This window comes from Amphiura filiformis, chromosome 20, assembly GCF_039555335.1.
Source record: "Amphiura filiformis chromosome 20, Afil_fr2py, whole genome shotgun sequence".
Taxonomy (NCBI): domain Eukaryota; kingdom Metazoa; phylum Echinodermata; class Ophiuroidea; order Amphilepidida; family Amphiuridae; genus Amphiura; species Amphiura filiformis.
The window spans coordinates 30,108,512-30,122,179 of record NC_092647.1 but is presented as its reverse complement, the minus strand read 5'-3'; the positions used below and the strand labels follow the sequence as shown (position 1 = coordinate 30,122,179).

The 13,668-nt window shown below is 37.7% G+C and overlaps 1 protein-coding gene across 1 annotated transcript; it reads right to left on the bottom strand.

The window, feature by feature from the left end:
- Positions 1–5,284: 5,284 nt before the first annotated feature.
- Positions 5,285–7,195, bottom strand: LOC140142260 (uncharacterized). The gene is made up of 2 exons (XM_072164227.1): positions 6,256–7,195; positions 5,285–6,078 (listed from the first exon to the last, which is right to left on the bottom strand). Exons 1-2 carry the CDS (start codon positions 7,193–7,195, stop codon positions 5,285–5,287), a joined length of 1,734 nt encoding a protein of 577 aa, XP_072020328.1.
- Between the last annotated feature and the right edge of the window lie 6,473 nt (positions 7,196–13,668).

Here is a 13,668-nt window from a genome sequence, read left to right as displayed (position 1 = left end):
GTAATTCTCTTGCAATTGGACGTTATCTGCCTCCAAAAGACTTACCAGTTACAGACTCACCGGAATCAGAACAGGACCTTAACTCTAATCACACTCATTTCATCCTAGTAGATAGTCATGAAGATAAAAGTGGTGGTGAAATAGCTTTGCGTAGTAAGCTGGAAAGAGCTATATCACATAACTGGAGAGAAGTCAATCCCAATACAAGTAGGTGTAACTTAAAGGAGGATTTCGTGATCCTGGCAACCTCTTTTTATGACATTTTTCAGTAGATATCCACGAAAAAAGCTTATTCCCAAAATTTCAGTTGATTCCGATTTTGCGTTTGCGAGTTACGCATGATTATGTGTATTACACTGCTCCATAAGCCACTGCAGTTGTAATTTCGTTCTGGTATACCAGAACGAAATTCAAATTTGGCGATACTTTTGCTAAACGAATTAATCTGCAAGAAATATTAAGTAGCCAGAAGTATCCAATGGTATAAAAATATCAACTTTTTTTGAGAAAATTGGGGGATGAGGCTGTGGATCACGAAATGGCCTTTTAAAGTTAACAAAATATGAAATAATGGACTAACCAATTTGTGTGGTCTTTTGAGATGCATTCACAGTCAAAAAGCAGGGAAACACGGTTAACTGTCAGTTTCTATTGCGCATTGCTTACCGGTAAATACTTGAGAAGGGGCGTCGCACACCGACATCGCCCGGTTAATAATTACACTATACAGCAAGAGACGCTGAAATGAATACACGGGATCGATACACGTGGATGTGCTATGCACGATTGATATTCAGACGATAAATCTTTGGATACCGGGTTTGAAAATGATGAATATCTCCCGTAAATGATTTCGTATAAAGAAACCAGATGTGGTTCCTTGCACTTGAATATATATTTTTAACAGATATGATACTAGCTTTGAGATACTAGCTTGCGTCTTGAGTCAAAAACTGACAATAATTTTGATTTATATGTGCCGAATTATATAGCGCAGTGTATAGGCCAATCGTGAAGGTAGTCTAAAACCATATGACATATGGTGTACCATGCTTGACTAACACACAGCGAGGACAGTAACCGAGCTAATCGGGGCTATTGTCAGTAGCCTTAGTCAGATGTCCTTCGGCTCTTATGCGACACAAAACTATTAAACAGGTCGATATAAAATGGCTATGCGTGGCGGTGGATTTAACCTATCATGGCGATTTCTGCCATGAAGATATCGGGGCGATGACACTGTGCGTCGATCGACACGCCACGTAAGTTTGCCGGCGAAATATCATACATGGGTCGAACACCTAACATTGTGGGTTATATCTGTCTAGTAAGAACATCCTTGGTTATATAATGTACTACATTTATAAATATTGCTGTTAATTTCCAATCCCATTTAATCTCATTAAACCTATTAAACAAGATCATTGCTCCCCTTATTCCATATGAATATACAGGTTGTAACAAAAAATATACAAGTTAGAAAATATTATTAGGCAAACATGTCACTTCTTGAATGTATTGAATTTGACTTAGCCGTCGAGATAATTTCTTAAACTACCACATAAGCCTTGTTTCAATAAAATCGGTGGTCCATGAGCGAAGATATGACCAATTGTGTAAAGTAGTCCTAAAACAGCTTGGGCCACTTTTGGGTCTTTGTTTATTGCAAAAGTGACTGAATTGAGTTGAATCGTGAACCACCTAGTCGGTGCTCTTAAAATGTGTAATTTTAAACAATGGGCCAATTGAAGTGGTATTTTAATTTATAATTTGAAATAAATATCATATTATTTATTTACTAGTGTCAATTAAGTGAAAGAAAAACCTGACAAACCTTTGAATTTGTTATAAACTCTTTGACGATAAGTCCATTATAAGCGGTACAAACTTGATACGTGCGAACATGGCAACAAGTGGTAAAACTCGGGCGATTAAGTAGCATTTGAACCTGAACTAGGAAAGAACCGAGTAATTTTTTCTCCGTTAGCCACGATATTACTGATTCTACTGCATCTGCTAACATTTAGGCAATGATCCCTTTTATTTTTCATGATAAGGTAAAATGTAATTGCTAATTATGAAAGTCAAAATATCAAAATGGCCGCGACTCGTTTTCTGGACCATTTAGTTTATTGAGCATAGCGTTTGAGCCCGAACTAGTAAAGAAACCAAGTAAAGTTTCTCTGTTAGCCAAGATGTTACTGATTCCACCTAATGTAATATTGTTGCCATGATCTCTTTTATTTAATATTTTCTATAAAGCGAAATTACAATTGTATACTTTTTTTGTTACAGCTTGTATAGCATATGTTCTGTAATATTGTAATTAATTCTTTAAAGATGCAGATGAAGGATCAGACGCTACTGGTCATCACAACGGCTACGACAATAATGCGTTTAAAATGGAAAACACATCCACGAAAGGTGCGTTACCTGTACACCGTTAGATTTACCTAATGGGAAACATGGGCTCGTTTTCTTTAGGGTAAATTTCACGTACAAATAGAGAGAAAATCCCAACAAGAATTAAGTGTTCGTTCCCTTATTTACTAATAATAGGCGCCTATTTATGGCATTTGCATACCCCGAAATCTCTGAATATGCGAACGCACAAGCACAAGCACTGTGAACGGTGTTACGAACAAATCTAATACAATAACCGTTTATATATTACTCGACGAGGTTTTGTTTGTTTGTGTCGGGGGTTTACCTATTTGTTGATTTTTGTTTTGTTTTGTTTTGTTTTGTTGTTGGTTTTTTGCTGTTGTTGATTTTTTGTTTTTTTTTGTTTTGTTTTTTTGACTAAGTAAAACTCCATCAAAATACCGGAGTAAGGATGGCTTAACTAAACAAATAGTCCCCAGAACTTAATCGAAGGTATGTACGAACTTAAGAATCCGCGCCTTTTAAGCTCGCGCTGAATCAAATAAAGGCAAATATGGTTATTGAACATCAATGTACTGGTAGGTTGAAACATGAAGATACACCTCCTATGTAAACTATTATATTGATTTGTCCCCATTACATACAGTAATAGTTTCAATACTAAGCCAACCTGTTCATAGATTATGTAAACTATTGTTTATTTGTATTATATTTGTCGACTTGGAAGAGCAGCTGATCATCAGTGCGGCAATATTGTTGTCCATAATGTGGTAACAACAGAAACGTCCACAGAAGGTGAGTTTATTAATACTATTTAATACACTCTTAGGCCCCGGTGCTCAATCTCGCCGATTAACTCTACGTCGTCTCGGAGCATTTCGATGGCTCTCCTGCGGCTTGCAGTTTCAAGCCGCAGTACGCCGACGAATTAATATAGCGTAGCCATATCCCTGGTTGCGAAATCGCGAGCAGTTATGGACATCGAGTTTGCAACATCTTGCCATCTTCTTGTTCTGCGGTTTGTCATTCCTTACTCTAAACCTTTATATTAATATTTATTGTAGTACTTACATGAGTTTACTCACCGTGAGCAATTTGCGGATCAGTCGATATAATTCCGGCAAAGAATCAACGCACTCAAGGACACTAATTTGTAAGGGTATTGTTGTCAAGTGTTATAAGCTGGTTGCGAAAAATGCAGGAATTTGGCCGATCAAGCCGATGAACGGGTGACTGTACATGGCTTTTCATCGAGCAGACACACATTTTGTTAGTACATATCGCAACAGTACTTTATTTCTCAGCATATGTGCATCGGCGTGGGTCTGCGGCTTAGGTTCCGGGTACGCCGATGAGTTAATCGGCGAGATTGAGCACCCAGGCCTTAGGTAGGAATCAAGCAGAGCAAGCGTTAGAAAAATCCAAACCACCCATTGATCGTGTATAATGTGTACTCCGCGTGCTACGCGCAGTGCTTTCGTACGCGTTAGCGTCGCGTAGGCTTGATTCATTTTTCGGGTGGGTTGATGCATCTATATTTGGTTCTTTTTTCCAATATTTTTAGTCATAATTTTGTTATAAGAACAGCAAAAACCACGTGTTTTGTTCTTCTCATGCATGAAATAGGTTAATGAACTCGTATTACTTGTTGCTCCAGAAATTAGACAAAATAATGACTTGCGCTGATGTTGATGCGTCAAATACACGGGACTCGTGCATTAGACGCATCAACATCAGCGCGCGTATTTCAGAGTATTTACATGTCCAATAACTCTTCTGTGAGTACATTCACATATTTATCAACACATTGACGAGGTTTCATATTTTGGGGCCTTGTCTATGGTGTAGAAAAAACCGTTCAAAGTTGGCATTTTAACTTCGCTACTTCGAAGGTTCAGTGGAAGACACTACGGGCAATAATGAATAGAGATGCAGTCACCATGGTGACTGAGCGATCAACCGTCTAGCTGCTTTATTGAATACTAGTCCGAAGTCCACTACCCATTGTGTAGGGCATTTATTCGGTAATTGCCTGTGGAAGTCGTGAAATGGTGAAAAATAAATCACATTTTCTGAAGAAAACGGCAAAAAGATTAACTTATTTATACTGGAATGTGTTTTCATTAACCAAAGTTCTTGATATCTGATCCAGAAATTGCACTTACTTTGTGTACGTTTCAGCAACACTGTTGCCTTTGTCAACACTTGATGATGAGTGATTCCTACTGGCAACCGACGCTAGATGTATCTCCAGCGTAGGTCTTGGTGTTGCCAGTTGATTTTCCATCTGGGGATTTTCTTGAACCCAGTTCTAGAAACTCATCAAAAATGTGTGAGAGTTGATACTGCCCGTCGTCTCTGGTCATGGTGGTGCCCCTCCTCTTTCTAATTTCTATAGCCTCCTTTATCCAGCGTGTGAATCGTTCTTGTTCTGTGCCATGATCTCAGCGTCCCCCCATCCAATAACATGATTTTTGTCCACTACATGATCTGTTATTGCCGACTTGTTAACTGTTGTAAGAGATTCTTTTCTACCTGCCCTGGTGACTACTGTGCTGTTGACCTTCTCCACTTCCTTTCTGTGTTCTTCGAGCCGCGTTCCAAATTTTCTCCCAGTCTCCCCTATGTACGACAGATCACAGTTCAAACAGGGGATCTTGTAAACCGCCTGGGTCAAGTTGTTGGGATCACGCTTGTCTTTTGGGTGAACCAGTTCTCTGCGGAGCGTGTTGTGTGGCTTCATTGCGGTTGAGACATTATATTTCTTCATCACTCTAGACACCCTTTCTGTTACTCCTTTCACATACGGTAGTACAACCATACCTCGGCTTCTGGTGCTGTCATCAGTCTTTTTAGCCGATTTCTTTGGCTTAACACTTTGCATCTGGTCTTTGACATATTAAAAAAACCACTTTGGGTTACCACATGTTTGGAGCGCTTCTTGGATTTTCTTTTCCTCTTCTTCCTTATCCTGCTCTTCAGTTACGATGGTGTCTTTCCTGTTGTATAATGTGCGTACTACTCCGAGTTTCTGATGTAAAGGATGATGCGACTGGTAGTTGAGATATTGGTCGGTATGTGTAGGCTTGCGATAGACCAACAACTTCACTGTTCCATCGTCTTTCTTCACAATTAGGGTGTCCAGAAATGGAAGCTGACCTTGCGATTCTTGTTCAAAGGTAAATTTGATGGAGCCTGATTTGTCTACTTGGTTGATGTGGTCTGTGAGTTGCTGGACACTATCTCTTTGGATAACCTCAAGGATGTCGTCGACATATCGGAGCCATAGCTTCGGTCTACAATCAAGCGGCGCAGTAGCGATACCCTGTTGTTCTAAGGCTTCCATGAAAATGTTGGCCGCTATCGGGCTTACGGGACTGCCCATCGCCGTACCAAAGAGCTGACGATGTATTTTGCCTTTGAACGTGAAATACGTGGTGGTCAGTATGAACTCCAGTAGATGCACGACATCCTCACTTGTTATTTTGAACCCTGTATCTTTGTTGTACACTCTAAGCAAATTTTCTTTCTCCAGTCTATTTCTCACAATCTCTAACACTTGGTCAATTGGCGTGTTGGTAAATAAACTAACCACATCATGTGAATTAAGTATATCTTCCTCCTCAATGACTACTTTGGACAGATCTTCAGCTAGCTGCTGGGAGTTCTTCACATGATGTTGGGTATTGCCGACTAAACCACCAAGTATATCCGCAAGTCATCTTGATGTGCTGTAACCAATCGTCGCTGTGTAATCCACAATTGGACGCAGAGGGGTATTAGGCTTGTGAATTTTTGGCGTGCAATATAGCCTAGGAACATTTTCAGCAGTGGGGTAAAGTTGTTTATACTTAGTTTCGGTGATCTTACCTTCCTTCTTTAATTTTGACAACGCATAAACCAGTTTACGTTTGTACTTCACCGTCGGATCATTTGGTAGTTCCTCGTATGTCTTCTTATCTCCCAGCATGGTATTCACTTTCTCATCATAATCAACTCTGTCCAACACTACGGTAGATTTCCCTTTGTCAGCTGGCAAGATGATAATATCCTCCGCTTTCTTGAGATCTTTGATGGCTTTTCTTTCTTCCTTGGTGACATTCTGCTCCGGTACTTTTGATGATTTTAAAGTACTCGCTATTTTTGCACGAAGTTGAATTCCATCGGCCAGCGGTAGGTGTTTCCACGCCAGTTCAGTCGCCAACACAAATTCCTCCGCGGGTATCTTAGGCGGTGAAATAGCATAGTTAAGGCCCTTTGTTAACACGCTGGTTTGTGCAGCATTTAGTTTGTATTTTGATAGGTTCACAACCCATTTTTTGAGCTGAGAACCCGACAGATCAATCGCAGAATCATGGAACTTTTTGTTGTTAGCGGCGGCTTTTTTTGTCAATATTTCAAGCTTCTGTAGGTGACGGCGTTTAGTGTCTTGATACGTAGTCTCGCTAACAGTCGCTAGGTGACGCTCGATCTTTTGTCCTATATCAGATTCCGCGGGAATCTCATTGTTTACGTCGTCCTTTAGCTGATCTTTTTTAGCTTTTAGGTTCTTGATTTTGTTATTTACCACTCGGATCCGCTCTCTGATAAGGCCTTTTTCCGCACGCTTGATGATGTCCTTTGCTTTGTTGGTATTCACTGGGCACCGAAGTTTTAAACTGGGTGGGGTTAGCTTTTGATCACGGCAACGGAGGCTATAGACAAGATGATTTCTATGGCGCTGTATCTTTTTCTCACAATTTTCTAAATCACGAAGATGTTTCACTGTGCTCTGTCCATAAGATTGTCGAACATGGTTGAACAAATTCATCAGGATCGGTAGAGTAAACTCATTAACCAAAGTTCTTGATATCTGATCCAGAAATTGCACTTACTTTGTGTACGTTTCAGCAACACTGTTGCCTTTGTCAACACTTGATGATGAGTGATTCCTACTGGCAACCGACGCTAGATGTATCTCCAGCGTAGGTCTTGGTGTTGCCAGTTGATTTTCCATCTGGGGATTTTCTTGAACCCAGTTCTAGAAACTCATCAAATATGTGTGAGAGTTGATACTGCCCGTGTTTTGATATCTATTTACTAATTACCAACCAAAAATGATCATCTTTGGATTCATTTTTAAAAAGTTGAGTTTGTCGACATTTCACTCATGTGCTGTCCTATGGGCGTGAACAACCCTACTTGGATAACAATCTTTAATCATTACATAACTTAAGCCTTGGTTAGTCATAATCTCTCTATGTATGTTCATTGAGCCATGAGAAAGTGGAGGGAAATACCAAAGAGGTTAGAATAGATAGAGGAGAAAAGCGTTACGTCATCTTTAGAAATTCGTCGTCGAGCCTGTATTGCCGACCACAAAGAAAATATAGGTACCCACAAATGATGGACATGGCGGACTTCGTCTCTTCTACACACTGAGGGAATCGCTTTGCATACACAATAATAGCGCCAGTGATAGAGTTGTTATATGTGTTTGAGGCGGCAGGTGCAAAATATAGGTACCTCCAGAATTGGGTCGCCCAAATAGCCTGTATCTTGCACATTGTAAATCGATCTTCCCAAGCTAATGATTATTCCGTACAATATTCAAAATGTCAGCGCCCTGCACGGACGACTGGCTTTGAATGGGTTTCACCCCCTTGGGGAATACAATTTCATTATAGAGTAGTGTTACCTTGAGTTGGTAAAGCAACAACGCTATTTAGTATCATAATCTATTAGGGAAAGATAAACACTATTCAAAATATCAATAGACAAGAAGAAAGGGATTTAGAGATTTGTAATTGAGTAGTTAGATGAATAGACATGATTTAACAGAAGGTTCTTTCCAAAACCCACTCGTAATGCATCCATGGGTACATTCGCGAGTTGGTTTTTTAGAATTATATTGGTAGTCGGAATTGAAAAATGGTGCAATCAAAACCGAAATTCTGACAAAACTATGTTATATAGCCATATATGATGTGCTTCAGAAAGTTGAAAAATATCTTTCATTAGTGAATTATGTTACTTTGAAAAGCAAAAACGTTGACCCTCAAAAAGCTCATGGGGCAAGTTGAAGCCTGTGAAAATCTAAAATCTTACACTAGAAGCCTAAATTTCCCACCTAAGTTGTTAAAACACCAGGGTTTGAAAAAAATATACAGTACCAAGCTATATAGTTTTTTTTACATTTACTGAATTAATGAAAATTATTTCTTTTCATTTGACCGAGAAAATTAATTATGAAGTGAAAAGGTGTAACTAAACAAATTTTCAACGTCGAATCCGATCGTTTCCAGTGCCTAACTACGTGACTGAATGGATCTTGTATTTCATAGCCATCTACTGACTAGCGTTTTGAGTGTGTACTGCATAGCTGTCATTTTCCAATACCATTTAATCTCATTAAACAGGATCATTGGTCCCCTTACTCCGCATGAAAATATATCATCGCTTCTGTAATATTGAAATTGATTCTTTAAAGATGCAGATGAAGGATCAGACGCTACTGGTCATCAGAACGGCCACGACAATGGTGCGTTTAAAATGGAAAACACATCCACGAAAGGTGCGTTACATGTACACCGTTAAGATTTGCCTAATAGCGAAAATGAGCTCACCTTCTTTAGAGTAAATTTTACGTACAAATAGAAAATCCCAACAAGAAATAAGGGCTCGTTCCCTTGTTTGCTAATAGTAGACGAATCTTTACGCGATATGCATGCCCCGTCACAAGAAATCTCTGAAGCTATGAACGCACAAGCACTGTGGACGTCCGCAGCCTGGGTCCGCAGTGCATAAACGGCATTATTTAGATCAGCAAAGCATTATAGATATTGTAGCCCTCACCCCCTTACATTTTATTAAAAACTTTTAAAACTTCAGAAAAAGATAAAAGGTAGCCTATGTTGCCGCGTGCTCAAGTACAATTATGAAAATGAATAAATCTAGTACAAATTTGGAGGCCCATTTTTTTTGTGTATGTGTGTCGGGGACAAATTTATTTGTTTTGTTTTTTTGGAGGTGGAGGTGTGTTTCGATGTTTGTTTTTGTTTTGTTGTTTGTTGTTTTTGCTGTTCTGGTGTTTTTTTTAACAAAGTAAAACTGCACCAAAAATATTGGTGTAAGGATGACATGGCTAAAACAATCGTCCCCAGAACTTAACCGGCAGTTCGCGCTGAATCAAACAAAGGTCAGTATGGTATGAACACCAATGTACTGATAATATGAAGCATGACGATACACCTATATGGTCGAATCCAACGAAAAGTGTACACAGCATGTTCAGGGCCATAACTTAAAAGTATTAAACAATTGGGTTTCGTTTCTGTATTGTGTTTATTTGCCTTGATCATACGCTTCGCACCATATATAATAAGACCCCCTTCTATGACAAACTTAGACACAGAGACCCAAAAACATGCTATTTTGACCCATTTTTCAAAATATCTACATCAGTTATGAAAGGCAGTCATTGGATTGATTCTAAATTGAATTCCTGAAAGGTGTGTATTCAAAGATTGACTGTTCAAGTTTTCACATATTTGTACATAATTATGAACTTTTTGTGATAATTTTTTGCGTGGTATTTTTTTACATTACCTACGAATACAATGTTTCATAGTACTAGATATATCTTAAAAAATCGAAATCACTAATAAATGCGCGATTGATACAAGCTTTGATATGTCCAATACTGAAATGCATTGCATTCAGACATTTTTCTCATTGTGTTTAGCTGCCAGAAATTCTAAATGGCACAAAGGTAGGTTTGGTAAAATATATGCATTACCTCCGAATACATGTTAAAAGCTGTGTCATTTCCACAAAGTGAGAGAATAGTAAATAATATTTAAGTAATAGGTGCAGGGTAATACACTCTTTAATAGTACCAAGTTTCAATAGCATGCATTTAACTACTGAGATATTAACAAAATAAGTAAGTATTCGTAGGTAGCTTTCGGTAGCCGAATGTTACCTACAAATACAATTTGACATCATGACAGTATTGTGAAACACCGCCATTCATGTCAATACCCATATCGGTACATAAATAAGGCCAGTACGTTCGCTGTCAAATCATATGTCAATAAAAGTTATGAATTCACATACATGCCTGCCATGCAAAACTAAATACGGCTCAATTGTTGAAAAATATGCACTGAAATAGACGAAGGTCTGCTCATTTGAAAAAAAAAAATCAGATTCGAGGATGATTAGAAAGGGATAAATACTTGGATTTGTCAGCTGTGATGTGTGCTTCATTTTAAACGTTTACCGACCTTCTGATTTCTGAGTAATTTGTGTCCAAATTGATTTATTCGAAGGTGACTTTTGACGTTTTCGCTAAGGTTACCTACGAATACCATGGACTACAGTGTGGGCCAAAAACAACTTTACCCAATTTAAAAGGTCCATATCTCGAAATTGAAAAGTCTGCTTCAAATTGTTTTCACATGTTCGTAAACAACATTTTCTTAGGAGTATTTGGTGAAAAAACTATCCAAAAATGTATTAAATTAAAAACGTGATGCTAGTTTTAAATGAAAGGGTCAAAATTAACTTTGTCCACGCGAAGACCTACAAGCTGTCGCGTCGCATCATTTGCAATAGCGATTTCGATAGAGAATGAGAACCACTCACTATACGCACAAATTTCTGAAATTTATTCAGCGGTTTTATATAACACAATAATATAAATCAAACATAAACAATTTAAATGTCAAGCTATGATATTTCCTCATGATATGCAGCTTTCTTGCTCCAAAGATATAAAAACAATTCTCTTCAAATATACGCAAAGCAATTGTAACCTCATACCTCATTTTTGTCATTTTTTGTCAAATGTTATCTACAAGAAAGTTATTGCACTTATTGCGTTCGTGGTATGTTGGGTAAATTGTTGCTTTGACAACTGACTCTGGGGTAGTGGGTTAGCTGCAAGTTCCTTTGTACCGCTGCAATATTTGCAGCTGAACGGCCAGTTCATGGACGTCCGCTCCGTGCTTTGCATCTATTAGTCACACTTCCGAGGTTGTGAAAGTTGTTCGTAAGTAGAGTTATGGTAGGTTTCGGCAAGACTCTTACGTTCGGGAAACGAATCCGAAATTGATGCTGCACTTCCAAAAGCATTATGTTCTTAAGTATACCTCTACCATAAAGGTCCTCTCTTGTGTTGTGAATTGCCTTATCTTGACACCTTGCAAACCTATTTAGAAATAAGCCACGCGGTCACAAAATGCATGAAGACCTATTTAAAATTTAAAAAATGTGCCAGATGACACCTTTGTAATTATATAATTATTACGCTTATTGTTGGTCAATGACAGGAGTGAAGTTTGAGTATATGACAAGTAAATGGGGATTAAAATCGATTGTATTTCTTTCATGTATGTAAAACAATCATCACTTTTCAAAGACAGGCCAAACCTGTTTACTAATTACATGTATGCCTAACGCATATGTATGCCTTACTCTTAGCAATCAGACAAATCCCATTGAATTACGTGTGGACAAAGTGATTTTTAACCCTCGGACGTAAAACTAGCACCATTTTGTTAATTTAGCTCCTTTTGCTTTCATTTCTTCATCACATACTTTTAGAAAGATATACATTTAGAATTTGTAACAATATCATGATCAGCTCTTCTACAATTCGAGCAACCACCCTCTGAAATTGGGTAAAGTTGTTTTTGGCCCACACTGTAAAACGACTGTTCTCATTGTCTCTTGATCTAGACAACACCGTGATGGACCCTGGTATAAAGCTAATTGTAGTTGCCCTCAAACGAAAGACCACAAGACGTAATATTGACGCCAGGATGGACTTCACAAGTCTGTAATAACGGTTTTAAGCGATTTGTGTGCAATTAAGCAAATTAAAGTCACCTTTGTTTCTTACTTCAATCCTCATTCAACCGCTGTGAACCGACATTATTCTACATGATAGGGTCTCTAGTATCAATAAACGCACATAAAGAAAACAATACATTCAAAGTGCTTTATAAAATGAAGATTTGTGGACAATATTATTACCCATATACGGATTCATTGAACAATTATTTATTACGTAAATTTCCTGTGTAACTACTTGTATATCAAAATGAAGTGTTCAAAATCTTGCTAAAAGCATCAAAAAATTTTGATCTAAGGTAATAACATTTATTCATTTGGACGTACAATCTGATACACATCTAAAAACTACCATTTTATTCATTCATTAACATAATAGCAAAATTTGAACCTCTAAACTCAATATAGATATTGTTAAATCGATCATGTTACCTACGAATACCCGGTTTTCTTCACCTATCATTATATAAAGCGTTAGGTGTATGTTTATAGTTCCTAATATTCCTGAAAACAGATATCCCAATCTTTCTTATACAATATGTAATTTGATTCATACTCATTTGATAAATAAAATACAGAAACTGACCTAAACTCCATTTTCAAAAATAAACTAGCATAAATTGAATAAGATCATATTGTTCGAGTTATAAAAATGAAAACAAATATTTTCTGATTGAGCTAGCATTTTCCTGACACCCTGTGGTCTAAAATACACGAAAAAAGCATTAACATGATTAACGGGAATATACCATTTGTTTTTGATTGATTAGTATTGCGATAGTGAAATCATCCTAATGGTATTCGTAGGTAATATTGGATTATGATGTCACATTTACTATCACACGTCCTGGATTTATTTTCAATGGGCAAAAGGAAACAATTGTGGAGGCATTCTAATTTTGGACTTTTATTTTTGGCCCGTGAACACTTTTGGTTGGATTCGACCTTATATTGATTTATCCCCCATTACATACAGTATCCCTGAAAATATTGTGTACTGTATGGCATTAATTTCAATACTAAGTCAACCTGTTAAAAATGTTCATTGCATTCCTTATCGTGTATGTATAGAGCATAGATTATGTAAACTATTGTTTATTTGTATTACAGACTTGACATTTGGTATGGAATATTTTTTCGCAAAATTGCATTTGGAAGGGGTCTGCATAAACCGAACTGGCTAAATATTAATTGGGGTGTTTCGGGAGATGGTGCAAAATAATTGTTTGATAGAAAATGTGCTTTCCCATAAGTTTACATTACGATGCTCATAATGTAGCGAATTTGCCTAAAATGGCGGATTTAGGGAGGCTAAATTTGAGCTTCGTGGGGGACACAATTTCGGACTTTATGCAAAATTGTTCTAGGGGTTTGAGGTGATAATTCCTAAACTTCGTCAGCAATTGGCATTGGCAGTTGAAATACACTAAATGTATTTCAACTGTG

Coding starts and splice junctions, on each gene's coding strand:
- LOC140142260 (XM_072164227.1), bottom strand. CDS start 7,195: ATGAATTTGTTCAACCATGTTCGACAATCTTATGGACAGAGCACAGTG. Junction 6,079..6,255: donor GTCAAAATTAAAGAAGGAAG/GTAAGATCACCG, acceptor TTGGTGGTTTAG/TCGGCAATACCCAACATCAT.